This window comes from Mustelus asterias, chromosome 2, assembly GCF_964213995.1.
Source record: "Mustelus asterias chromosome 2, sMusAst1.hap1.1, whole genome shotgun sequence".
Taxonomy (NCBI): domain Eukaryota; kingdom Metazoa; phylum Chordata; class Chondrichthyes; order Carcharhiniformes; family Triakidae; genus Mustelus; species Mustelus asterias.
The window spans coordinates 131207388-131235256 of NC_135802.1; the positions used below are offsets into that span (position 1 = coordinate 131207388).

The 27869-nt window shown below is 41.6% G+C and overlaps 1 protein-coding gene across 5 annotated transcripts in view; it reads left to right on the forward strand.

The window, feature by feature from the left end:
• Window positions 1–27869, forward strand: part of LOC144511333 (F-actin-uncapping protein LRRC16A-like) — a 380857-nt gene that overhangs the window by 65272 nt on the left and 287716 nt on the right. For all 5 annotated transcript variants that reach the window (XM_078241629.1, XM_078241637.1, XM_078241604.1 and 2 more), the window contains exon 3: window positions 14808–14858. In XM_078241629.1, the coding sequence (XP_078097755.1) occupies window positions 14808–14858 (51 nt within the window). The remainder of the gene's footprint in view (window positions 1–14807; window positions 14859–27869) is intronic.

The window sequence follows — 27869 nt, forward strand, 5'->3', positions numbered from 1 at the left end:
AGAATAATAGTATTATGAGGTAACAGTTAACACACTACACTAATTCATTTTCACTACTTAAATGAGGTGTCAGCTCATTTTATTTCAAGTGAATAACAGATTGGTTAAAATAATGGAAGGGAAATTGATATAAGTGCACTGTGTTCATCTGATATGGCTAACTGAAAGGAGGTTAACATGGCTAATACATTGTGGAGTACACTTCACAATTTGAAATTCCACTAACCTGGTTTAGTTTCCATGATTACCTGCCTCAAAAGATAAACCAAATTTTATTCAAAGTTAACCAAGTTAAATCCTGCAGCTGGTGCAAATCTCTGCAGTAGATCAGTTTATTGAAAGGTTTTGTGCTCCATGTCAGAAATTGATCAGATTGCATGATTATTGCCTATTTGAGATGACTGTACAATAATTTAGTGAGAACAGTATGTGAATTAGGAAGAACTGACGTGCAAAACTCTGGCTGAGCCCTCACTTTATATTTCCTGGGATGTGAGTGTCAATTTTTCTTGCCCATCCCTAATTGCCCCTGAGAAGGTGTTGGTGAGCCCTCTTGAACTGCTCCTAAACATGTGGTGTGGGTACATCAACATTGCTGTTGGGAAGGGAGTTTCATGATTGTGATCCAGTGACAATGGAAGATAGTAAGAGTTCAAAGTCAGGATGTTGTGTGGCTTGGAGGGGAAGTGGTCCCATGCATCTGCTGCCCACCTTGAAGGTGGTAGAAATTGTAAGTTTGGAAAGTGCAGTTGTTGGAGCCTTGGTGAGTTGTTGCATTTCATCCTGTGACTCGGGGTTGTTCAACTTTTTCGCATGAGGAACCACATTTCAAATTTTCCTCACTCAAGTGGCTGAAGACTAAATGTCAGAAAGATAAGGTTGGCACAACATTAAACATAGAATCATAGAATCCCCACAGTGCATAAGAGGCCATTTGGTCCATCGAGTCTGCACTGACTCTCGGACAAGGTATCTTAGCCGGGCCTCTTCCCTTGCCTTATCCTGTAACCCCCCACATTTCTCATTGCTAATCCATCTAACCTGCATATCTTGGGATACTAAGGGGCAATCTAGCATGGCCAATCCACCTAACATGAATCTCAATTTTTTTTTAAAATGTCAAAAGCAATAAAATGATAATTAAAAAGTTTCTAGGTGTCCAGACCACCAATAACCTGTCCTGGTCCCTCCATGCTGACGCTATATTTCTGAAAGCCCACCAATGCCTTTGCTTTCTCAGGAGGCTAAGAAAATTTGGTCTGTCGCTACAACTCTCACCACCTTTTACAGTTGCACGATAGAAAACATTCTTTCTGGTTGTATCACAACTTGGTATGGCTCCTGCTCTGTCCAAGCCTGCAAGAAACTACAAAGGGTCATGAATGAAGCCCAGTCAATCATGCAAACCTGCCTCCTATCCATTGACTCTGCCTACACTTTCCGTTGCCCCGGAAAAACAACAAGCATAATCAAGGACCCCACGCACCCTGGACAGTACTCTTCTTCCGTCAGGGAAAAAGATACAAAAGTCTGAGGTCACTTACCAACCTTCTTCCCTGCTGCTTTTGAATGAACCTACCTCATATGAAGTTGATCTTTCTCTACATCCTAGCTGTGACTGTAACACTACATTCTGCATCCTCTCCTTTCAATCCTTATGTTTGATATGCTTTGTGTGTATAGTGCGCAAGAAACAATAGTTTTCACTGTATACTACTACATGTGACAATCAAATCAAAATAATAAATTAAAATGGCTATTAAAAAGTACCAATCAGCAGAGCCAACCAATAAAACAATCCTGAAACTGCTACAGAATGCTGATTTGACATTGAATAAGAAATGTGAATTTGAAAACCTATGGTTAAACTTTTAGGGCAGATTGTTCAAGCATATGCCTCCGAAGCATAGCAACGGACCCACAGAAAAGAAAGATAAATTGAGTTTCCACAATCCAGGAACATTATAGAGCTGCAAGGATTCTCAGGAATGGTCAACCAAATAAGCATGCTCCTGCTAAATTTGGCAGAAACCAGTGAACCATTGAGATAGCTGTTGAGTCAAGGTCAACAATAGTGCTGGAATATGGACTAGCAAAATATTTTTGAGAAACGCAAAAATCTTTTAATTTCTTCTGAAGTTTTAGCACATTATGATCCAGAACTATCAACCTTAGAAGTAGCCAATGCATCATTGACAGGTCTAGATGCAGTTTTGTTGCTGGTACAAAGAAATGGTAAACATTGGCCAGTTTATTATGCCTCAAGATCATTCACAGTCACTGAAAAAAGATATTGAGAAGGAAACATTGGCAGTAATATGGACAGTAAGAAGTCCAACAGGTTTATTTGGCAGCAAAAGCCCGCTTTTGCTACCAAATAAACCTGTTGGACTTTAACCTGGTGTTGTTAGACTTCTTACTGTGTTTACCCCAGTCCAACGCCGGCATCTCCACATCAGTAATATGGACATGCAGGAAGTTCTCAGACTGTGATGGGATTGGTGTTTAAAATTTAAACCAACTACAAGCCATTAGTCACTGTTCTGAACATGATGGAAATTGCAATGATGCCACCGAGATTGGGTCACTGTCTGTGTGGAGTTTGCACATTCTCCCCGTGTCTGCGTAGGTTTCCTCCGGGTGCTCCGGTTTCCTCCCACACTCCAAAGATGTGCGGGTTAAGTGGATTGGCCATGCTAAATTGCCTCCTAGTGCCAGGGGGACTAGTTAGGGTAAATGCATGGGGGTTATGAGGATGGTGCCTGGGTGGGATTGTGGTTGGTGCAGACTTGATGGGCCAAATGGCCTCCTTCTGCACTGTAGGGATTCTATGATACAGTAACTGAGTATGTTCAAGAGAAGTACCAGACATAAGCAGAGATACCATAAAGAATACCGGTTGAAGGAACCAAAACAGCATTTGAATTTCATTGAGGAGGTGGAAGTGCGTACATCACTCATTGCCACTGAGAAAAGATGCAGCAAGATTGCAAATGGGTCGAGATAAAGGAATATTGTCTGGAAGGACGGCCAGACTATACCCCTGACAATGCATTGCTATGGCAGTATTTCAAACAGAAAAAGCACTTCACAATCATTGATGATCTCCAAGTTTTTAGTGACAAAATAGTCATTCCAAGAACATTCTGGCTTGACATTTTCCAAAAAAAATCAAGGTTACTTCAGGGGCGGCAGGGTGGCACGGTGGTTAGCGCTGCTGCCTCACAGCGCCAGGGACCCCGGTTCAATTCTTGACTTGAGTCACTGTCTTTGCGGCGTCTGCCCGTTCTCCCCGTGTCTGCGTGGGTTTCCTCTGGGTGCTCCGGTTTCCTCCCACAATCTGAAAGACGTGCTGGTTAGGTGCATTGGCCATGCTAAATTCTCCCTCAGTGTGCCCGAACAGGCGCTGGAGTATGGCGACTCGGGGATTTTCACAGTAACTTCATTGCAGTGTTAATGTAAGCCTACTTGTAACACTAATAAATAAACTTAAATAAAGATGGCAAAATGTTGAGCAAGAGCCCAGTAATCAGTTTGGGGGCCAGGTATTACTCATTCTATTGGAAAACTAATTTTGAATTGACTTTCATGTGCAGTTAACAACCCATGGGGAAGGAGAACTATTGTCTCCCTCCACTTTTCCTTCAAGGCAAGTGTGCACTTGGAATTGGATTTATTTGGTGTTAAAAGCAAGATATTTCTTATTTCATTGATTATGACTCCAGATAGATTGAAGTGAACAGATTACACACAGCAGAAGCAGTCATTGGGTCAATGAAGAGAGTGCAAACATACAGACAAGGAGCAGGAATAGGCCATTCAGCTCCTTGAGCCTGCTCCGCCATTTAATAAGATCATGGCTGATCTGATAGTTTGGTTGGTTACTCATTGAACAGAAGGTTGATGAGCAGATTTAAAAGATAGATGAGACGTGGATGTATAGTTAAATGCCTTAATCTTTTTAAGCCACGTGATTTACTCGCATCAGATTCTGAATGTAAAGGTGAAGTATACTCCATGCTGCTATATTCTCTGTGCTGCTGAAACTTGAACTAATTTCTTGTTTTGTAGCTTGTGATGTATGTACTCACCTTTACATTCATGCACCTCCTTTTCTATTGTACCACTGACGAAAAGGAGTAGGAAAACTGGTGGATTTGAAAACAAGAGGGCACCTGATGTAAAATTAAACAAGATGATGAGCAGCATTGTCAATTTTTCACGTTATTTCAGCTTTCCTGCACTTGCAGTTTACCTTTCTAATTGTTAAGTTCTGCCTTCGTTATTTTCTTGTGTGGTTGCACTTTATCTTGCCATTTTTGTACCAATTGAAGATTGTGTGATAGAGCTACCTGCAATGATTTATTACCCAGTTCTGGGAGAAGAACTTTGGCTCCACTCAGTGGGTGGGATTCCCCAATCACGTTCGCCCCGCCCCTGCTGCCAGCGAGAAAGGAGAATTTGGCACCCGGCCAAAGGTCCATTCATTGCAGCGGGACCGGAAAATCCCAGCCCTGGGCAAGGTCGGACCTTTCTGACGTGCATCTCTGAAAAAGCTAGCATTTTGGATCTATAAATACATTCAGTAGATTTTTGTCTCCCAGACTGTTTGACTACTCTGCCAAAACAATTGATAATCTTTATAACTGGCCAGAGGGAGTATTACACAGATGTGCAGTTAGCTTGTGACCAGTGATTATTTAAACTGCCATGAAAAAGTACTGCAATTGGTTCTCCGTATCGTTGATTTATTTAAGATGAGTTAAGTGGATGGGTTAATCACATACATACTTTTAGGGAAAAAAAATTGTGTAGACACAAGTCTCGATTTATCTGACAAGGGTCTTGGACTATTTCAATTTATTATTACAATATGATTAATGATGAAGGCCCAGCTTCATTCATAAATCAAAAATGAAGTGCCCCCATTCCAGAATCTTTCTATTAATGATTCCAGGGCTTTCGCTACAACAAATCCTCCTGTCACTCTTTTATGTTTTGATGCTCATTGAATTAGTGAATTTCCTGATCTTAGTCTTAAATTTGGTGTTTATGGTCTTAACCTGTGTCAGTCCAACTCTTACAACTTCAAAGTAATATTCAATCTTCTGTCAAATTCAGCTCCTGACCTATTTCCTAGTTTGAAATGTGAATTGAGCCGCAGCTTTGTTGTTGTTAATTATTCAGTTCCCCCATCTCATGTTTTGCTTGAATGAAGAAGTCCCTTTGTCTTAAATTGCAGCTCGGCTGTAGATTTGAGTTGAATGTGGTACATTATTTTAAGTAGTTGTGAAGGCGGATTTTGTGCTGTGAACTGTCCGTTATGGTATAGTTTAGGCAATCTTTAACAGAAAGGCATCCTACAGGTTGGACGAAACAAGAAAAAAAATCGAATCGTTGAGAATTAGGAAGAAACGTCGACTGTCACAGACAGAATTTGTTTCCTTTTGCTGTCTGGGATCATTACATTTGTGTGTAAGAGGTGTGTATTTTCTTACTGTCAGAATGCATGTCCCAACGAAATAGCAATAAAACATATTATTTATTATCACACTCTTACCTGAATTTGACAAAATGCTCCACTCTCTTGCCTCACACACACAAAGGTCAGATACAGATGAATTTAATATACAGATGAGTTTATAATGATCTCAGTTTCTTTCATGGCAGTCTAGTAGTTTCTTGAATGAATTAATGCTTTAGTTGAAGTGAAGATCTGGTAAAGTGAAGTATTCTCGGGAAGCTATGAGATTTCTTGGAGTAGCATTTCCAGGAGGTTGGGCTGAAAGTTGGTTTTCAGGGGAACTTTACCTGGAACAGGTCAGAGAGTCCTTTTCTCTCTCTGTTATGATAATCTACTTTCAAGGAATTGCTGTTTATTATCTTGGTTGCTTGGATGACTTGCAGCTAATTTGATGGAGCCCTCTGTCTGCAAATTTTAAAAGCAGATTGCAAAAATAGTTCCTTCGTCGTGTGACTTCCAGAAGTTCAAAGTCCTTTTTCCAAACAAGAGATTGGTGGAAATGTTGTGCTGTTGTTTTGACACTTTGAAATTCACTCAATTTAGTTTGAGTGAAGGAAACTTGTTGCAATCCAAGCTAATATTACCTCTGAGTAAGTCAGATCCCAGAGTGAATCCTGGCTCGGTAGATCCTAACTTTTTTAGAAACCGTGGAGGGAAGTTACTGAACAAATTCACATGAGTCTGCGGATGCACTATTAACAAAAAGAATAAAACAGTTATGAAATGAGAAAAATGATCTGTACTACACCAGACAAAAGGTTGAAGAGATCTCAATACAACCACAGAAAAATGATTCAAATCACACTGATACATTTAGGGAGGTCAAACGGTTATATGGAACACACAATAAATGGAAATATAGTAAGAAGTGTAGTTGAAGTGAGAGATCTTGGGAGTACAAGAATACAGATCTCTAAAGGCTGTAGTTCAAGTAGACAAGGTTGTAAAGAAGGCATATGGAATGCTCTCCTTTGGCAGAGGTGTAGAATATTAAAGTAAGGATATAATGTTGGAATTGTATAAAACTGGTGGGACCAACTATGATACATAGCTCCTCTGCCTTTACTTTGAAACCCCCCCCTTAAGCATACACCCCCAGTATTTGCATAATTCCAAAAGCAACACATATGTATAAACAGCAACATTTCTACATAGACATGATTCACAGTTTCCATGAGATACACAAACATGCACATTTAACAACAGAGTCTGTTCAGTGGGCGCCTGTTTTGTGCCAGCTGTCGTCTTACTTCTGATACAGGATTTCCCCCAAGAGGGTTCATCCCGAGGGAGCATACAGATAGTTTGTTCCTTACGGGCAGTATCTTCAATGACTACAATGGTTTGCTCCAGGAACGGAGTGCTGATTTCCGGTAGTAAGGTTGAGGCCCCTTCTTGAGGCTCTGTGGTGATGGGTAGCTCCAATGCTTGGGGGCGTGCTGCTAACACTGCGGAACTTTTTTAGGATGTCTTGTGGACTGGTTTTAGAGTTGACCAATTTGTTCATAACCCCCCAGTTCAATTTAATTTCTGTCGTCACTAGTGTCCAAGAAAGGCTGGGTAATTTCCTTTGAAGATTAACTCCGTGACCTGGTCCCACAGTTGCACCTTCACCATTACATACACACAGCAAGCTGTGCCCTTAAAAGGGTATGTCCTGAGGTTGATGTTTGAGTGCTTCAGTGGAAGATGTCTCAGATTCTGGTCGTAAATTGTTTCTGGAATATGTAAAACTGCCGCCCCAGTGTCTACCTCCTTCCAATTTAAGCACAATCCAAAATCTGTGCGCTTCACCCTGGACAGCCAGAGAGTTCAATTTAAGTAACTCATCTGAGCTGTTTGATTCACTGGCTGAATCCACTTTCTTTCTCAGGTTTAATTAGAGTCATACAGCTCAGAAACAAGCCTCTTGGCTCAACGTGTCCATTCCAACCATCAAATACCAATCTATACAAATTGATTTTTCTTTGGCAGAGGCTTTTCCAGCCTGCTCTGTTTCCTCCAGCAGGCCCTTGCTTCCAATTCTTGCACTGGGCCTCCCTGCACCAGCAGTCAGTTTCAGTGTCCAGGTCTGCTATACCTGTGGCAGTGCTATTGTATGGGTTTCTTTTGTGTGGCCACCATTTTATGTACTCCTGTGCAGCTTCTTTCACTGCTAATTCCATAAACACATACAGCAATGTTCAATGCGGTTTTAAAATTTAGAATTCTCTCGGTCAGTAGCCTTCGTTGAATGGCCTCATTTCATAGACCGCATACAACTCTGTCCCTTTAGGCATCATCTAAAACATTTCCAAACTTGCAGTATTCTGCAAAGCACTTGAGGGTTGCAATGAATTGAGCTACAGATTCCCCTTCCAGTTCATTCCTTTTGTGGAAGCTGAACCCCTCTGCAATTAATAAGTGTTTTGGGGCATAATGGTCCTCCAAAACACCAGTTAAATCCTGGTACGTTTTGTTTCCAGGTTTATATGGCTAGACTAGGCTTCTGAGCAAATTAAAGGCCTTTTCTACCTCCATGCCTGAGACCGCTCCCTCAGCACACCACATGCTGAGTTCTGCAGCCTGGGCCCTCCAGATCTCCCCCGTTTCAATTTTGTATTTTCTTGGGTTTGTGTTGTTTGGGAGCAAAGGAATTTTCCACCTTCCCAATGGTGTTTTCTTACTGGGTCCAATGTCGGGTGCAGTTCATCTCCAGTTGGTTCAATGTTGGGATATGCTGGTGAATTTAAAAAAAACATTTTTCCCCCTCATGCTGGATGCCGAAAATCCCATCCTCATTGCTAGTTGTTCTGTACTCGGCAATTTACTCCATAGGGAGGTTTAGTCAATAGTTGTGCACTCCCTCAGGCTCAATACAAGACTAAACCATAAGTCTGTGAACCTGGCTGATGATGTCAGTGCTCATGTGATTCATTTCTTAAAGGGATATTGTCCCAACATAACATGCACTAACTATAATACATACAATGTTATTTATCTTGACACAGTGGATCTATCTCCAATTCCTCTGCTTCAGGATGGCACAGTGGTTAGCACTGCTGCTCACAATTCCAGCCTCGGGTCACTGCCTGTGTGGAGTCTGCACGTTCTCTCTGTGTCTGAGTGGGTTTCCTCCCAAAGTCCAAGATGTGCGGGTTTGATTGATTGGCCATGATAAATTGACCCTAGTGTCAGGGGGATTAGCAAGTTAAATATGTGGGGTCGTGGGAATAGGGCCTGGGGTGGGATTGTGGTCGGTGTGGACTTGATGGACTCCTTCTGCACTGTAGGGATTCTATGATTCCTCTTGTCCCTGCCTGGGACTTCTGGGACCACTTTGGGCCAATCCCTGGTTTGGGACCTTCACCCATGTCTGCTCCCTGGAACACCTTCTCTCAAATAGCACTCTAGGTCACCTGGCCTCCTTTTCATGGTGTTTCACTTCCTTGCTTCCTTTTCTTTTGCACATGTGCACTTCTTACGTTCCTCGCCTAAAGGCATGAAATTGGATGGACTGTGCATGTGCGGCCCTTTCCTGTCCTACACATGTGCAGAAGACCCAGGCTTCTGACATAACAATGGTATAAAACACCAACTGCGCATGTGCGATCATTCTCTGGCTGGTTCATGCACAGATGTCCCAAAGCCCACCAGGAACAGTAGTTCATGAACTGCAATTCTAAGTTAAATGTAAGGTAAAGATTGGACTTTGTTATAAACTATCATAACACACGGAAGGATGATCCACTCACATCCAACTTGTGCGCATTTCACTGTCCCCTTTTGTCCAGGGTGAAACAGAGAGATAGTCTGGCTGGAGTTGATAATCCATCCATTATGAATTCTCTAGATGATTTTAAATATCTGTTTTTAGTTAGGTATTCGCTTGAGATGCAGAACTATCTGGAGCTCAAAAAGCCAAAGGTCACATGGTTAGCAGTGACCATTTTTAATAACTGGTTTGTATCCAGTTTAAGACTTATTAAAGTGACAGTCCAGAATATACTGGGACATGATGCTACAGAAAAATATATGACTATAATGAGTCACATGCAGGGAAGGAATGCTCATTTGCTCATGTCAAGTGTTGTAAAGAATACAATCTATATTTTTCAGTCTATTCAGTATTACAGCTCTGTTTAGCTGGTAGCTCAGCTGCAATCCTTGCTGCCATGGTGAAAAGATGGATTTGCTTTGCCAACAAACAGAACTTTCCGACCATTGACAACACAAAACAATTTATTATGACCCCACTCTTTTGAATACAGGACAAGTAGATACTTATTAGGATCTGCTTGATAGACCATACACGTTTAAAGAATATGATGTGTGGGAGAACCAGAGTAAGGAGGCTGGCTTAAATATAATGGCAAAACTTACACGCTTGTTTTGTAATTAACTTAATCCTTTTTCGTTCTCTTAGTTTGTTCTGAACTGCAGTGGTTACTTTGCTATTTGAATGATCCATTAGAATCCACCTAATATAACACCATAAGAAGTAGGAGCAGGAATAGGCAACACTGCCTCTCCAGCCTCCGTATGATAATGGCTGATCTTGAGCTTGAACTCTTTGGCCGAAACTCTGCCACTTCGCCTGCCACGGAATTGGAGCAAGCCCGTGTCTGACAACGGAAACCTCCGTTGACCTCGGGCGGGAATTTCAGGTCAAGCCATATAAGTAGCACTTAAAAACCAAAAAGGAGCAATCACATTGCTGGGAGTTTTTTTTATAGCTTCCCCCCCCTCCCACTCCAATTCCCATGGTGGGCGGGATGGGAAAATTCCCTCCTTGTGTCTACAACCCGAATTTCAAAGATGGACGACCCTATGAGTGGAGTCGTTTCTCTGTGTCTCAATCCTAAATGATTGGTCCCTTATCATGATATTTTCGATTCCCTGACCAATGGAAATAATCTCCCAGCATCCACCTTATCAAGTCCCTTCAGAAGCTCCATATGTTTCAATGAGATCATCTCTCATTCTTCTAAACTCCAGAGAATATAAGCCCAATTTATTCGGCTTCTCATTAAAGGACAATCCCTTCATCCCAAGTGCCAATCCAATGAGCCTTTGCTGTACTGCCCCCATGCAAGTATATCCTTTCTTAAATGTGGAGATCAACACAGTATTCCAGATGTGGTCTCACCAAAACTTTGTACAAGTATAGTAAGACTTCTTTATACTTGCACTCTGATTCCTTTGCAATAAAGGCCAACATGCCATTTGTCTTCCTAGTTACCTGATACATTGCATGCTAACTTTCTGCGTTCCTTGTACAAGTACATCCATGTCACTTGATCATCAACATGTACCAGTTTTTCACTTTTTTGGGAGCATATGTATATCAATCAGTCAGTTGGGATGAGGAGGGAAGCAAGGATCGAAGTAATAATATATTCAGTAATGTTTGTCAGTGACCAGGAAATACTACATACTGATGTCAGGAATGACATCACATATCACCCTGGACTATCCATCTGAATAGACATCTTTATTAATGAATGCTGAATATTACCTCGACCAATTCATAATCTCTAACTTGTCAGAAGACTTGTCCAAAATTCAGTAGTTAACCAGCAGAAATTTCCTCCAACTAACAAAGCCATTATCTTTGGTATCCATCACAAACTCCATTCTCTAGTCACTGACTCTATCCCTCTCTTTGCCAATTACCTTAGACTGAACCAGATTGTTCTCAACCTTGATGTCGATTTTGACCCTTGTGACGAGCTCCTGTCCACATATCTACATCATCACGAAGGCTGTCTGTTTCCGTCTCCATATCTTTACTCCTTCCTCAGATCATCTGCTGCCAAAACCCTCATTCCTCTCTTTGTTATCACTGAACTTGATTCTTCCAGGGCACTCCTGGTCAAAATCTCATCTTCCACTCCTGGGTCCAATTCAAATTTCTGCTGTCCCTCAAGCCCTGTATGATTGATTTTATTACTGTCACATGTATTGGAATACAGTGTAAAGTATTGTTTCTCGTGAGCTATACAGACAAAACATACCATTCATAGAGTACATTGAGGAGAAGGAAAGGAGAGGGTACAGAATATAGTGTCGCAGTTACCGATGGGGTGAACAGAAAGATCAGCTTAATGTGTGATAGGACCATTAAAAAGTCTGATGGCAGCAGGGAAGAAGTTGTTCTTGAGTCAGTTGGTACGGGTTTTCAGACTTTTGTATATTTTTCCCAACAGAAGAAGGTGGAAGAAAGCATGTCCGGGGTGCATGGAGTCCTTGATTATGCTGGCTGCTTTCCTGAGGCAGCGGGAACTGTAGATGGACTCAATGGATGGGAAACTGGTTTGCGTATGGACTGGGCTACGTTCATAACTATTTGTACTTTCTTGCAGTCTTGGTCAGAGCAGGAGCCATACCAAACTGTGATGCATCCGTAAAGGATGCTTTCTATGGTGCATCTGTAAAAATTGGAGAGAGTCGTAGTGGACATAAGAATATAAGAACTAGGAGCAGGCGTAGGCCATCTGGCTCCTCGAGCCTGCTCCACCATTCAATAAGGTCATGGCTGATCTATTTGTGGACTCAGCTCCATTTACCCACCTGCTCTCATCGCCCTTAATTCCATTAACGTTCAAAAATCTATCAATCTTTGCCTTAAAAACATTCAATGAGGTAGCCTCAACTGCTTCACTGGGCAGGAAACTCCATCGATTCACAACCCTTTGGGTGAAGAAGTTCCTTCTCAACTCAGTCCTAAATCTGCTCCCCCTTATTTTAAAGCTAAGTATGCCCCCAATTCTAGTTTCACCTGTCAGTGGAAATAGCCTCCCTGCTTCTATCTTATCTATTCCCTTCATAATTTTATATGTTTTCATAAGATCTCTCCTCATTCCTCTAAATTCCAATGAGTATAGTCCTAGTCTACTCAGTCTCTCCTCATAAGCCAACCCTCTCAACTCTGGAATCAACCTAGTGAATCTCCTCTATACCCACTCCAGTGCCAGTATATCTTTCTCAAGTAAGGAGACCAAAACTGTACATACTACTTCAGATGTGGCCTCACCAGCACCTTATAGAACTGCAAAATAACCTCCCTGCTTTTAAACTCCATCCCTCTAGCAACGAAGGACAAAAGGAAGGACAAATGAAGGAAATTTGTCATCTTAATTATCTGCTGCACCTGCAAACCAACTTTTTGTGATTCATACACAAGGACACCCAGGTCCCTCTGCACAGCAACATGCTGCAATTTCTTACCATTTAAATAATTCATTTTGCTGTTTCTCCTGCAAAAATGGATGACCTCACATTTACTTGCTGAATTTCCTTAGCCTTCTGAGAAAGTAGAGGCATTGGTGGGCTTTCCTAACTATAGCATCAGCAAGGAGGGACCAGGGCAGATTGTTGGTGAGTTAAATACATAGAAACGTGAAGCTCTCGACCATCTCCACTTCGTCACCTTTGATGAAGACAAGTCCTCCACTACGTTTCCTGAAGTTGATGACTATGACTGTCACCCTGTGCACATTGACCTATGTTGGCTCTGAGTAGAACAATGCATCCATTTAAAAATACTTATTCTTGTAATCCGTTCCTTCAGTGGCCTCTTCCTTTTATATCTCTGTGACCTATTCTAGTCTTACAACCCTCCAAGATATCTGTGCTCCTCCAATTCCTAATTCTTGCACATCCATGGTTTTAATCATTCACTGTTATTGTCCATGCTTTCAGCTGCTAAGGCCTTAAGGTCTGGAATTCCTTCTGTAAGACTTTTCTTGTCTCTATCTTTCTCTCTGTCTTTAAGGTACTCCTTAAAAACCTTTCTCTCTTCTGACCTAGGGTGACCGTTGCAGCTCCTCTCCATTACAAAACCACACATTGACTTTCAAAAAGAATGCTGCTCCACAGTGATAACATGCTGCAGGTGTCCGAAGCAAGCAGATTTCTGCCCCTCAGAGGGAGAAAGTCCCATCCTCAAGAGCCAAGCAGTTTGGCTGGCAGTCCCAGCAGTGCCAGATCTCAGTAGTAGGCACTGCTGGGACTGCAGGCAGGCCCAGGAAGAAGAGTGCAATGATCCCAAAGGACCTCAACTCGGATAAGTCTGGGGTTTTTGGGTGGGGAAGGATCAGGCACCCTTGTGTGGAGGGACGAACAGGATGGGTGTTAGATTTTGAAGACCAGGTGCAGATGCACATATGGGGGTTTCATTTTCTTTTGTGGGGGGGGTCTCCTGATGCGCAAAGGGCACCCCCCTTCCTGCTTTTCATCTTGGATGGTGGAAAAGCAGATTCCCCACTCTTACCCACCCCAACTGCTTTATGGTGTTAGAAGCATCATATTTGGGCCAATTGGCTTGTTAACTCTCCCAATTGGCTGTTAAATGAATGGTGGGGTGGCCTGTTGATTTCATGCCCACTCGCCTACTGTATACCCACAGTGTAATGACATTGCATTTGTGACCTTATGTTATTACACTGAAGAATGCACATACAAACACAGAACGGGAGCCATCCTGATTTGCAAATGTAAAATCCCTGTTCTAATTACACAAGTGGGTTGCTGTCAAATTTCTTTTACTGATACTCTGGGAGCATGTCACGATGTTAAAGGTGCTATGCAAATACAAGATTTTTTGTTAATATTAGTAAAGCGTCTAATCCAATAAGGAGGGCGCAAAACTGGTTCGCAACCACAAATGCTCCAGAATTGGAAATGAAAGGAAAAAGCTGCAGAGTGCAGAATTGGAGAGCCAGTCGAGGTGTTTGTTCTGGTGCAGTTGTTGGGTGAATACAACCTATTCAAAATGTGGTCATCTACAACAGCACTTGGGATATCTGTACTATGGCTAAAACCAATATTTGATCAACTGTAAGTGATTACATCTTCGTTAATGGCAGATGTTTTTACAACTTCAGGGCTACCTTCACTTCTGTTTAATGCTACCACCAGTTTATTACCTTTACGCCAAAAGCCTTTTCTTTGGTGTTAAGCTTATGCAATATAAATTGGGTGTTATACCTGATGTGGGTCTCTGAAGTGAGAGTGTGAGATCCTTTCCTCTGGGGAACTTTGCCCTGCTTCACTCCCAACAACAAGCTGTGCCCTAGCTCCTGGCTGGATTCAAGTTGTGTTTACACAATAACTGCAGGACTGGTGCGCAGGGAAGTAGCTTTGCATTGACACTGCAGCAGGAGTGCGAATGCTTTCTTGATTTCACTGATATTAATATTCAGGAACATAATCGATCTGAACTATAACAGGAGTAGCACAATGTTTGTGGAATATTCTCCAATGCACATGATCTAATTTTGTTTCCTTTTTAACCTTCTAGGTGCTGACATCATGCCGCGTCTTTCTTTTGGCTGCACGAATTCCTACCAAGGTAAAAACTGCTTCTTGATTTATCTTCTGTTAATCCTGATTTCAATTAGTGTGTTGGGAATGAGGGGCGAGATACAGAGAGACTTATGAAGTATAGATTTTGTGATTGTAACTTTAATCCAAATTCTTCAAGTCTATCCTATACATGGGGGTGATTTTAGCCTTAGCTGCAGAAAGCAGGTGAGTAGGTAGTTAAAATTCCCACGGTTCATTCTCAGCCCTGTTGCCACCGGTAGCTGACACTGCTGGGATTTTACTGCAGGTAGGACGGACACTCTTTTAAAGCTTGCGGGGTCCTTTCTATTTATTCCTGTTAATTTTTAAAACAACGATAATGAATAACTACAGAAAATAGTTTGCCGTTCAGCAATTTAATAAACTCACATTTGGAAAAGAAAAGAAAAGTAGAAAGAAGAAAAGGGAAAAGAAAAAAGATGATAAAACCCCTCTCTAACTCCCTCACAAAATAACAAAATCAACAGCAATCATCGGACAGATACAGTTTCACATGAGATGATATATTCAACCTAATTAAGGTAGTTATATGAAAGTAGAGAGCCCTAGTTCCACCTAGAAAAGAAAGCCAAGTTACATAAAACCCATCAGTGGAGCCTTTAATTAATTCATTTTTGGGGTGTGGGCATTGCTGTCTAGGGCAGCATTTATTGCCCTTGAAACGATGGTGGTAAGCTGCCTTCTTGAAGCACTGCTGCCTGGAGCTGTAGGTACACCCACACTGTTATTAACACAGGATTTCTAGGATTTTGACCCAGCTACATTGAAGGAATGGTGATATATTTCCAAGTCAGGATGGTGAGTGCTTTGGAGGGGAATTTCCAGGTGGTGGTGTTCCCAGGTATCCTTTGTCCTTCTAGATGGTAGTGATTGTGGGTTTTGGAAGGTGCTGCCACTGTTCGTCGGTGGTGTAGCGATTGAATGTTTGTGGAAGGGGTGAGAATCAAGTGGGCTGCTTTGTGCTGGATGATGTCAAGCTTCTTGAATATTGTTGGAGCTACAGTCATCCAGGCAAGGGGAGAGTATAGCATCACATTCCTGACTTGTGCCCTGGGGAGTCAGGAGATGAGTTACTCGCCACAGGATTCCTAGCCTTTGACCTGCTCTGGTAGCCACAGTATTTATGTGGCTAGTCTAGTTCAGTTTCTGGTCAATGGTAACCCCCCAGGATGTTAATAATGAGTGATTCAGCAATGGTAATGCCATTGAATGTCAAGGGGCAATGGTTAGATCCTCTCTTGTTGATATTAGCCAATAATAAAACTGAAAATATAGCATCTAAATGCTTTGTTATTCTAGAAAAAGTTTAAAGTTTATCCCATTTTGTTCTTCAAAGATGTGATGTATCTTGGATCTTGATTTATTCTCCCTGTGTGCCATAATATCTAAAATTGTGTGTAGAGAAATGAAGCCATTTTGGCAGCAGAGATTGGAAAGAATTCTGCTTGATTAGACATTCCTGGAATGTTTCTACCTGTGTAGAAAGCAGAGATCCTAAAGAATGTGACTGCTCCTTCTGTTTGGCTGGCATCCAGAGCAGAAATTGAAATGACAATTTTTAATATAATGCATTAAAAAGTCAGATTTTTAAATGAATATGCGCCAGTAATTAGATAAAATTACCCTGGAGGTTTCATTCAGGACAACTGAATGATGTGTGCATTAATTGTTCATCTTCTGTTTGAAACATCTGTTTTGAAAATTCATGAATGTGGGAACTCTGGGTTAGACAGTTTTTAAGTTCCGATTTATCCAATTTGGTACCACTATCACCTGAGTCAGTGGCTTGTGAATTTATTCCATGGTTTGAACCTTTATCCATGGCTGACACTTTTGGTGTGGTGCTGATTGAGTGCTGCATTGGCGCTGTCTTTTAGATAAGCTGTTAAATCAAAATCCACTTGAAGCCACACTAAGGAAATTTGGCATGTCAGCTACAACTCTCACCAACTTTTACAGATGCACCATAGAAAACATTATTTCTGGTTGTATCGCAGCTTGGTATGGCTCCTGCTGTGCCCAAGACCGCAAGGAACTACAAAAGGTCGTGAATGTAGCCCAATCCATCATGCAAACCAGCCTCCCATCCATTGACTCTGTCTACACTTCCCGCTGTCTTGGCAAAGCTGCCAGCATAATTAAGGACCCCACGCACCCCGGACATTCTCTCTTCCACTTTCTTCCTTCGGGGAAAAAGACACAAAAGTCTGAGGTCACGTACCAACCGACTCAAGAATAGCTTCTTCCCTACTGTTGTCAGACTTTTGAATGAACTTACCTTGCATTAAGTTGATCTTTCTCTACACCCTAGCCATGACTGTAACAGTACATTCTCTCGTTTCCTTCTCTATGAACAGTATGTTTTGTCTGTATAGCGCGCAAGAAACAATACTTTTCACTATGTTAATACTTGTGACAGTAATAAATCAAATCAAAGTCAGAGATGGGCTGTTACTCCCTTGCCTAGCACCCATGAAAAAATATTTTAACCTGTCGGAGATCTGGTTTTCTGTGGTTCCTGTGGATTTTAACAGCTAAATTGGTATGGAAGATGATGTAGGTTAGCACTGCTGCCTCACAGGACCAGGGACCCGGGTTCAATTCCGGCCTCGGGTCACTGTCTGTGTGGAGTTTGCACATTCTCCCCATGTCTGTGTGGGTTTCCTCCAGGTGCTCCGGTTTCCTCCCACAGTCCAAAGATGTGTGGGTTAGGTTGATTGGCCACGCTAAGTTGACCCTAGTGTGAAGAGGGTCAGCAGGGTGTTACGGGAATAGGGCCTGGGTGGGATTGTGGTCAGTACAGACTCGATGGGCCGAATAGCCTCATTCTGTACTGTAGGGATTCTATGATTATGATTCTTAGTGTGCACAAATTGGCTGTAGTGTTTGCTTGCCGATGTGACTGTACTTCAGAAGTAATTCATTGGATGTGAAACAGACTTCTTGAGGATGTGACAAAATGCTGCAAAGATGCAAGTTTATGACTTTTCTGCAGAATTGTACAAAGTACAAACCACAGGGCATGAGGAATGTGGCCTTTTGAATAAACATTTATTTGATGAAAAACGCCACTCTAGGTATCATTGAGTACAGAATTTTTGGAACCATTCAGTGTTATTGAAAATTATTGTGCTGCCTTTATACAATGCACCAGAATCAAAGCTTCTTTGTTCTAGGGAAAGAGGCGGCTCTTTTTTCTGTACTTTCTTGTACACTGGAATGTAGAAAACAAAAGGCGAGTTTTATTCTAACAGAATGGCCCGATAGCCCTTAGTTTTCAAAACAAGAATTTGTTTTTCAAGAAACAAATGACCTATAAAGCATTTAGACAGTTACGTGGGTAAGATGGGTATAGAGGGATATGGGCCAAATGTGGGCAATTGGGATTAGTTTAGGGGTTTAAAAAAAAGGGTGGCATGGACAAGTTGGGCCGAAGGGCCTGTCTCCATGCTGTAAACCTCTATGACTCTAAATAGCTCTCCAGTCATTCGACAGGGACTATTTATTCCTGCAGTTGAAGAGAAACTGTACTCTGTATGCAGATCATCCAACTTGCACATTTTGAGCATAAACCTTTTAATGTCTGCCTGAGAACATGAGTGAAGCGCTTCACAATTTCAGTTATGTTTGTTTTTTGATGCTGAGATAAGGGTATGGTGTTTTACTTGCCCTAGTCAATCCAGGAATAAATGGATCTTTCTCAGAGTGGCAGGTGGTGACTAATGGGGTACTTCAGGAATCAGTACTTGGCACCCTCCCCAGCTATTAACAAAATATATATTATTGATTTGGATGAGGGAACCAAACATAATATTCCCAAGTTTGCTGATGAGACCAAACTAGATGGGAATGTGAGTATAGAGGAGGATGTAAAGTGGCTTCAAGGCAATTCAGACATGTTGAGTGAGTGTGCAAATACATGGCAGATGCAGTAAAACGTGGATGTGTGAATTTATCCACTTCGGACAGAGAAATAGAATGGTAGATAATTATTTAAATGGTGATAGATTGGGAAATGTTGATATATAAACAGGACCTGGATGACCTTGTACACCAGTCACTGAAAGCAAGCATGCAGGTGCAGCAAGCGGTTGGGAAGGCAAATGGTATGCTGGCCTTCATTGCAAGAGTACCTGAGTACAGGAGCAAGGATGTCATATGAGGAGCAAGGATGTCATATGAGGAGCAGTTGTACAGGGTCTTGGTGAGACCACAAGTGGAGTATTGTGTGCAGTTTTGGCCTCCTTACCTAAGAAAAGATATATTTGCCATACAGGATGTGCAGCAAATGTTCACCAGACTGATTCTTGAGATGGCAAGATTGTCATACGAGGGGAAATTGGTCAACTGGGTCTCTATTCACTGGAATTTAAAAGAATGAGAGGGGATCTCATTGAAATGCATAAAATTCTGACAGGACCGAACAGACTTGATACAGGGATGATGTTTCTCCTGGTCTAGAACAAGAGGTCACAGTCTCAGGATATCAGGCAGGCCATTTAGGACTGAGATGAGGAGAAACTTATTCACTCGGAGGTGGTGAACCTGTGGAATTCGCTACCACAGAAGGCTGTGGAGGCCAAGTCACTGAATACATTTAAGAAAAAAATAGATTTCTAGACTCTAAAGCCATCACCAGCCTGACTGCTGATATTATTTTATATTTTCCAGTTGTTTCTCCTGAAGGCTTGCTTAAGTTACAGTTGCTTGTTTGTCAATTTCCACTGCCACAACCAACCGACCTGGCTTCATATGTTAGTTTAAACTGTGAGCATTGGCAAGATATTACTGGCAGTTTCTAAAGCACAACCATCTTTAGGTTTTTCAATTATCTTCCTTCCATTATAAGAACAGAAGTGGGGATGTTCGCTAATGCATTCCAGGTGTTCAGTTCCATTTGTAACTCCTCTGATAACAAAGCAATCAGTTCTTGCATGCAGAAGGCCTGGACAGCATTCAAGCTTGGGCTGATAAGTGACAAGTGGCAGACAATTACCATCGACAACAAGAGAGAATTTAACCCCATGATATTGCTGAATCACCCGACCAACAACAACCTGGAGCTCATTTTGACCGTAAATTGAACTGAACCATAGAGAAACTGTGGCTCCAAAAGCAAATCAGAGTCTGGGTATTCTGTATCTCCTTCCTCCTGAAAGCTTTTATGCCATCCACAACGCATGAGTGTGATAGAATACTCTCCATTTGACTAGATGAGCATCATTTGGTTTGGCCTCCACTGTGTATATGTCCAATTCTGGGCATCACACTTTAAGAATGATGTGCAAGTGTTAGGGAGGTTACAGGGACGATTTATGAGAATGTTACCAGTGATGCAGATTCAGTGCTTAGCACTGCTGCCTCACAGTGCGAGGAACCCAAGTTGGACTCCAGCCTTGGGTGACTGTGTGGACTTTGCACGTTCTCCCCATGTCTGCGTGGGTTTCCTCCGGGTGCTCCGGTTTCCTCCCACAGTCCAAAGTTGTGCAGGTTAGGTGGATTGGTCATGCTAAATTGTCCCTTAGTGTCCCAAGATGTGTAGGTTTGGGGGTTTCACAGTGGGGTTACGGGCGGAGGAGGTGAGTATGGTCAAGATGCTCTGTTGGAGAGTTGATGCAGACTTGATGGGCCGAATGGCCTCCTTCTGCACTGGAGGAATTCAATGATTCTATGTAGTTGGTGTTGTTCTCCTTGGAAAAGAGAAGCTAAGAGGTGATTTGATGGAGGTGTTTAAAATTGAGGGGTCTGGACAGAATAGATTGGGAGATTGTTTCCATTGGTGAAAGAATCGAGAATCAGAGGATGCTAGTATAAGGTGAATGGCAAAATAACCAATGGTGGCATGAGGAAAAAGCAAGTTGTTAGGACCTGGAATGCGCTGCCCAAACATGTGGTGGAAGCAAATTCAATTGTGGCCTTCAAAAGGACATTGGATATGCACCTGAAAAAGAAAAGACTGACAGAGCTATGGACGAGGGGGACTAGCTGAGTTGCAGTTGTGGAAAATGGCCACAGTTGATCAAAAATGCAAATGTATCTGTTTCCTACAGTGTTATCTGAAAATATCTAAACATCATATTATTTCAAGATGGAGTGTGTTCTGTGAGATTAGAACTTCTTATTTTAGTTTTGTTTTTGTTACAAATTGGCACAAGACTTGAATGACTGTAAAATCAGCTGGACGACTTTGTTCTCTCAAATAATGGAATGTTTGGCCTCTCTAGTGATTCTCTTTCTCTGTGATAGAAGAACCAGCTTCCATTGATTTAACCACCCTAAATTGCTGGCTGTGATGTTCTTCAGATGTTTCCGAATCATTTCAAATAGCTGAGCAATTTTAATATCCAGCATTTTTCATAATTATCAACTGGGTTAGACAAAAGTGTTTGATTTCAAAAAGAGAGGCGCTGATGCAATAATCTTGCCTAATAAGGCCTGTTGATGTATTGAGCCCTGTTGTAGATATTGGTTAAGGCATGGACATTACCCAGTAGTCCCCGTGATAACGACACAGAATTCTTTCCAATTGCACATCTTGGTCTAGAGCACTGACATCAAATGTAAAATTTTACCATCATCCTGGCAAAAAAAAAATCAACCGTTCTGTTATATACCAAGCTTCAGATCTGTGATGTCAGTTGTTTGTTTGACTAGTTCCAGACTGGATTACAATTTTTCTTTTAAATATTGTACCGATGATATGTCACAGTTCATGAATGGAGCTTTCCTTTATTAGGGATGAATCGTGTAGTATTGGAATCAGCTCAATGCAGGGTAAGACACTCTCCATCATACCCCCAAAACTGTTAACCCTAGCTGGCCCCCTTTCTCCATCCCAAAACCCCCGACCGCCCCCCTTGTATTGATGAATCCTATCAGGCATAATTACGGATTTTTCTTTCATTGTCAAACAAATGGTCATTGGTTTAAAAATGGAAGATGCAGGAAATACTCAGCAGTTCGAGCAACATCCGGAGAGAAAGGAACAGAGTTAATGTTTTGGGTCTGATTTTTCATCAGAACAGAGAAAAGTTAAAAATGTCTCAGGTTTCTGAGCAATTGAAGGGGGGTAGTGTAGGGGGTAGTGTAGGAAGTAGACAAAAAGGGAAAGTCTGTGATAATGTGGAGGGTAGGGGAGATACAATGACAAAAGGTTTCATGGTGTAAAAGGGAATGGGACAAGTGGAAAAAGTAGAAGAACAGCCGTCTAAACATGAAGTAAAGGAATTGAGAAAGAAATTCATGAGAACCAAACTTGCAAAACGTGAAATAAAATGAGGGACAGAGATTATAATTTATATTTGTTGAACTCCATATTGACTCCAGAAAGCTGTAAAGTGCCAGACACAAGGTGAGGTGCTGTCCTTGAGCTTACGTGAGGTTTCATTGGAATGCTGCAGGAGGACAAGGACAAGTCCGAGTGAGAGCAAAGGTGGAGTATTCAAATGACAAGAGACTGGAAGCTCGGGGTCGTGCTTGGGACTGAATTCAAGAGTTCCGCAAAGCGGTCACTCGGTCTGAGTTTGGTCTCCTGATGTAGAAGTGATCACCTTGTGAGCAGTGAAGACAGTTTGCTAAATTGAAAGATGTACAAACAAGTTGCCATTTCACTTGAAAGTAGTGTTTGGGATCTTGGATGGTGAGGAGAGAGAAGGTGAAAAGCAGATGTTGTATTTCCTGAGCTTGCACAGAAAGGTATTAGAGGAAAGGGAGTTAGTAATGTGAATAACCACAAAGAGTGGACCAGGCTGTCGTGGAGGGACGGTCCCTTTGGAATGCTGAAAGGGGTGGGGAAGGTATCTACAGTAGTGGTGTCACGTTCAAGATGGCAGAGGATGTTCTGTTGTATGTGGTGGTAGGTGGATGGAAGGAGGAAAGGGACAACACTATTATGGTTCTGGGAGAGAGGGAAAGGGGCGAGAGCAAAAATGTAGGAAAGTAAATAGACTGGTAATTGGCGTTGTGAGCTCCAATTCCATGTAAATGGTCTAAATCGACCCAAGTTTTTTGAAATGCAAAGCCTTGTAACAGTCAAATTTTCTCCGTCTTGAGAAGATTTGGATCAGAAGCCTCAGAAGTACATTGTTACAATCTGTTGTGTTCTTTAGTATCCCGTATTATTGCTTCTGCTATCTCTGGATTTAGTTACTTTAAAGAAGATAAATCTGAGATCACTACTATCAAGAGTAAATATTTAACTTTAAGGTTACCTTTGTATTTAAAACAAAATGTGTCTCCTGAAGTGCTGCATTGAAGAAGCTGAGATTCTCAATTGTTACTCTGAAAAAGGATAGTTTGGTGTGCAGGACACTGACATTTAGGCAGTCATTTTAAATATGGGAGGCAGCGATTGTAAATTTTAAAAACAATCAACTCAATGGTGATTTATTGGTACAGCTCCTCCTTGTCCCAGAACTGGTGCCAGTGTCTCATGAAATGGAAGCCCTCTTTCCCACATCAGCCCTTTAGCCATGTGTTAATTCTCCTGATCTGTCTTCACCTATTCGAACTTGCATGTGACTAGCGCAATAATACTTATGGTCCTACTTTTCAATTGAAGCCTGACTCCTGGTGTTCTTTCACCAGGATCTCCTCCTTGGTCCTACCTACATCAGTAGCCCCAGCATAGACCATGACATCTGAAAAAGGGCGGCACGGTAGCGCAGTGGTTAGCACTGCTGCTTCACAGCTCCAGGGTCCCGGGTTCGATTCCCGGCTCGGGTCACTGTCTGTGTGGAGTTTGCACGTTCTCCTCGTGTCTGTGTGGGTTTCCTCCGGGTGCTCCGGTTTCCTCCCACAGTCCAAAGATGTGCGGGTTAGGTTGATTGGCCAGGTTAAAAATATTGTCCCTTAGAATCCTAAAATGCGTAGGTTAGAGGGATTAGCGGGTAAATATGTGGGGGTAGGGCCTGGGTGGGATTGTGGTCGGTGCAGACTCGATGGGCTGAATGGCCTCCTTCTGAACTGTATGGATTCTATGATCTAGATTCATCCCCATTCTTTCCAAGCTCCTCTCTGGCTGCCATGAGATATTTCTTATGCTGGCTTTGGGTGGGCAACACCCCCTTGGGAATTCTTGTTCCATAGTAAATAAGACATTTTCCCCGAATTATAAGAATCCCCTATTACTGCCACATTCTATTCTGCTCTTCCTCCCCCTAGACAGTCTTCTGAGCCAGAGTGCCTTGGTGTGCATTATGTCTGTCCTTCCTGCAGTTTTTTCCATGTCCTTACAAGTAGCGAGTGCATCCCATCGATTGCACAGATCAGTGACCATGGGATCTCCTCCTTAACCTCTCCTAAATCTGCAAAATCTGGCTCCCTATCCAGCACACCCTCCCTTTGCTGAACCTGTGTCTTTCTCCAGGGTATGACTATGTCCTGGATAAACTGCTCAGAAGTTCCTCCCTCCCCTTTCATGGTTTGGAGTGTTTCTGACCCGCATTCCAGCTTAATGATTCTGAGCCAGAGAGAATTGAGATGGAGACATCTCCTGCAGACTTGTTTGCTCAGGATAATCTCCCTGTCCATAAACTCCCACGTTCTGCAGCATGGACATACAACCTGTGATGCCATATCTTGGACCAGCCTTATTTATTTACTTCAAGTCTTATTCAAGAGTCACTTTCAGCTATATTAAGTAATTTAACTAGTTAAGCTATAAATTTTATACTGTACTTGTGCTTTCATGGTCCAAGATTAAACCACGAGAGAAAAAGAAGCCTTAAAACTCAACTAATCACCTAATAAATGCCCCTAAACATCTGCTGTCCAATTCCGTTGTCTCCTACTCTCTCACTCCTTGTTTTGCAAAAACTAGGACAGCAATTCTGCCCTCACTGTGTAGAATTCCCTCACACTATATTCCTTGCATTAAGCACTCTTTCAAAGCAGTATTTGGGGATTTTCACAGTGACTTCACTGCGGTGTTGATGTAAGTCTACTTGTGACATTAATAAATAAACTTAACTTATTAACTGTTCAGCTGCCAATAGCAGGCAGCCAGTTTACAACTGACTAAGACTGTGAAAGAAACTTAATTTTAATCTTAACATGAAGTTAAATGCGAAATGTAAAACTTGACTAGATTTAAAAATTCTTGCACTCAGCAAATTTCCAGAGTTAAGCATTCTGTCAAAGCATTGCTCCATCAAACTTGACTTTGTGCTGCGTAGGGCAGTTTTTGTCCCTTGCCATTTTTGGTGGACTCCTTGATCACTGACCTCAACTTCATTTGGTGAGATTATGGCTAGTGTTGCCTCTGGTTTGTATTCTGTATATAATTCTGCCAAATTTGCTTCTTGCTCTCAGTGCAATTATAATTTCTTAATTTAAACCTCAGTACATGTTAAAACTATTGGCAGAATGAAGTAATACTTGCAGGTGATTGCAGTATTTTAAAACATTGGGAATTTGAGGACACTTCAATTGCAGCAGAGTATATGACTTTTAAACTATTAAGCCAATTCAACAATGTGTTTGCAATGCTGTGATTTTTTGAAGCAGTATATTGCATCATCTTGAATCATATAAATTACAGCACAGAAGGACACCTTTTGGCACATTGTATTTAGGTTGGTGATGGCCCTTCAGCTAGCCATTCAGTCCCATCTCCCTTCAATTTCTGTGCATTCTTTTGTAAATTTTTCCTTTTCAGATTCAAGTAACTTTCTGATCTCTGCCTCACAAGCCATTTGTGGTGCAGTATTCCATTCCCTTTATAGCCCTCTCATGGAAACATCGTCATCATCCTGAGTTTATGCCCCTCATGTTACCAGTTCCCCAAACAGCCAAAGCCATCTTTTACAATTTACTTGTTACATTTCATAATCTTGAATGTCTCAGTTAGTCCCCCTATAACCTTCTAATTTACAATAAAAGAACTCGAATTTTAAAACTGTTTTTTTGTGTTTTGTTTTGGTTTCCTGAAATGTATTTGGAGGCTTATTGGTGTAATAAGTCTTTAATTATTAAAGACAGCAGTAAAATAGATGGTGTCTTGTTGAAGGGCTGTGATTAGCATTTGTCAGCGAATGAGAGGCCTAAATATTTGTTTAAAAATACAGCTCATGGCTAATGAAAACACAATTTCTTAAAGGAAGCAGTTACACAGTCCTGTGAACAGAATATAAACTCATTAAGCTGGTGGGTTCAATTTTAAAATTTGCCATGCAATATTCAGAAAATATTGACTAAACTTTTTATTTAAAGGAAATCCCCATGTGGGTTTTCCTGTGTTGGTCAAAAGGGAAATTATAAGCATCATTGTATTCTAATCTAATGTTTCCAGTAATTATTCTGTTCAGGAACTAACGTTTCCTGAATTAAGTTAGTCTGTCTCTCAAAGATCATATTTTACATGTTAAAAGACTGTAAAAGATTATGGAAATACTAATTCAAATTCCTGTTCCCCATGCCACTGGCATCAGTCATAATCTGATACAACAAAGAGAAAATTCCTAAGCAGATATCAGACATTAACGTGCCCAGCTTTAATTCAGCAACACATCCAATTTAGATGACTAATTGCAGTATTTTTCTTCTGGTGATGAATTTTTTAGACACATACCATGTGCTATACTTGAACTTGAGCCTTTTTTCATACTGTGGGTGTCATCACCTTGTACATGATTTTTGCTTCTGCAGTTCATGAACTTCCCATCATCTAATTATTTGAACCTGTATCACGTGCACTGCTAAAATGTAAATTGTCTTTCAATCAGTGTCTGGAATTCATACACCGTGCTAAAAGGAACATTGTCCTACTTCTGATGTGGTAACTACTACCCTATGTTGCATTGTACTTTGATGTGGCAATGCCGGCGTTGGACTGGGGTGAGCACAGTAAGAAGTCTCACAACACCAGGTTAAAGTCCAAAAGGTTTATTTGGCAGCACTAGCTTTCGGAGCCCCAAGCCCCTTCTTCAGGTGAGTCACCTAAAGAAGGGGCTTGGGGCTCCGAAAGCTAGTGCCGCCAAATAAACCTGTTGGACTTTAACCTGGTGTTGTGAGACTTCTTACTGTGCATTGTACTTTGCCAGCATTTATTGTCTGTTCCTAATTACTTTTGAGACTGTGGTGGTGAGTTCCCTTCTTGAACCGTTGAAGGCCGAGTGGTATAGATACACTTACAGTGCTGTTAGGAAGGGAGTTCCAGGATTTAAGCTTCCTGGTTCACTCCCCTTTTTCACTGCCATCCCCTCGCCTGCTCCCAGCTTCATCGAATTCCTGTTGTGACCACTGGGAAGTGATGAGCCATGTTTTTAGTTTGTATTATTTGCATATATCTTGTATCATTTGGGATGTCACTGTGGACTTTTTTTTTTGGTTAGACCTGCAAAACAACAGATACATTCTTCCATTATCCTGTACGTTCACGAAATGGAACTTGAGCTCTTAAAAATTCCTGGACCATGAAATGGACTGACTAGTCAATGCTGGTTGCTTTACATTCCTGATGGTTTCATCATATCAAACCTCTCTATTCCCATGCTCTCGCCATTAGTCACTCGACACATCCATCCTTGTGTTTCGCTGCTTTCCCACATCAATATGAGAGCAATCAGACTCTTCATTGCATGATTTAAATTATTCCTGAAATCAGCCAAAGAGCCTTTTTCCCCACAATTCATTATTTTTAGAATTAAGAAATTGATGTTTCCAAAGAAAATTAGGAAAAGAAACACATTTCATTAGATGCTCCTATCATTTTTTCCATTTGTTGCATGCAGTAATACCTGAAGATTTCATGTCAATCCTGCTGGAAAAGGCTGCTTTCCGGTTGATTCTAACCAACCTGAGCAGCCTTTACGAAGTTTAAAAATGTTATGATGCTAAAGCTTCCCAAGTTTGGGGCAATGGGTAGGAAACAAATGGGAGAAGGTTTATCTGTTCTGTGTTCAAGAGTTTGAATATATTACATGGGGGTGTGCATTTTGTGTGTGGATCTCTGTTACTTCTTTCATGCAATTTATTCCTACACTTCCCAATATGAAGG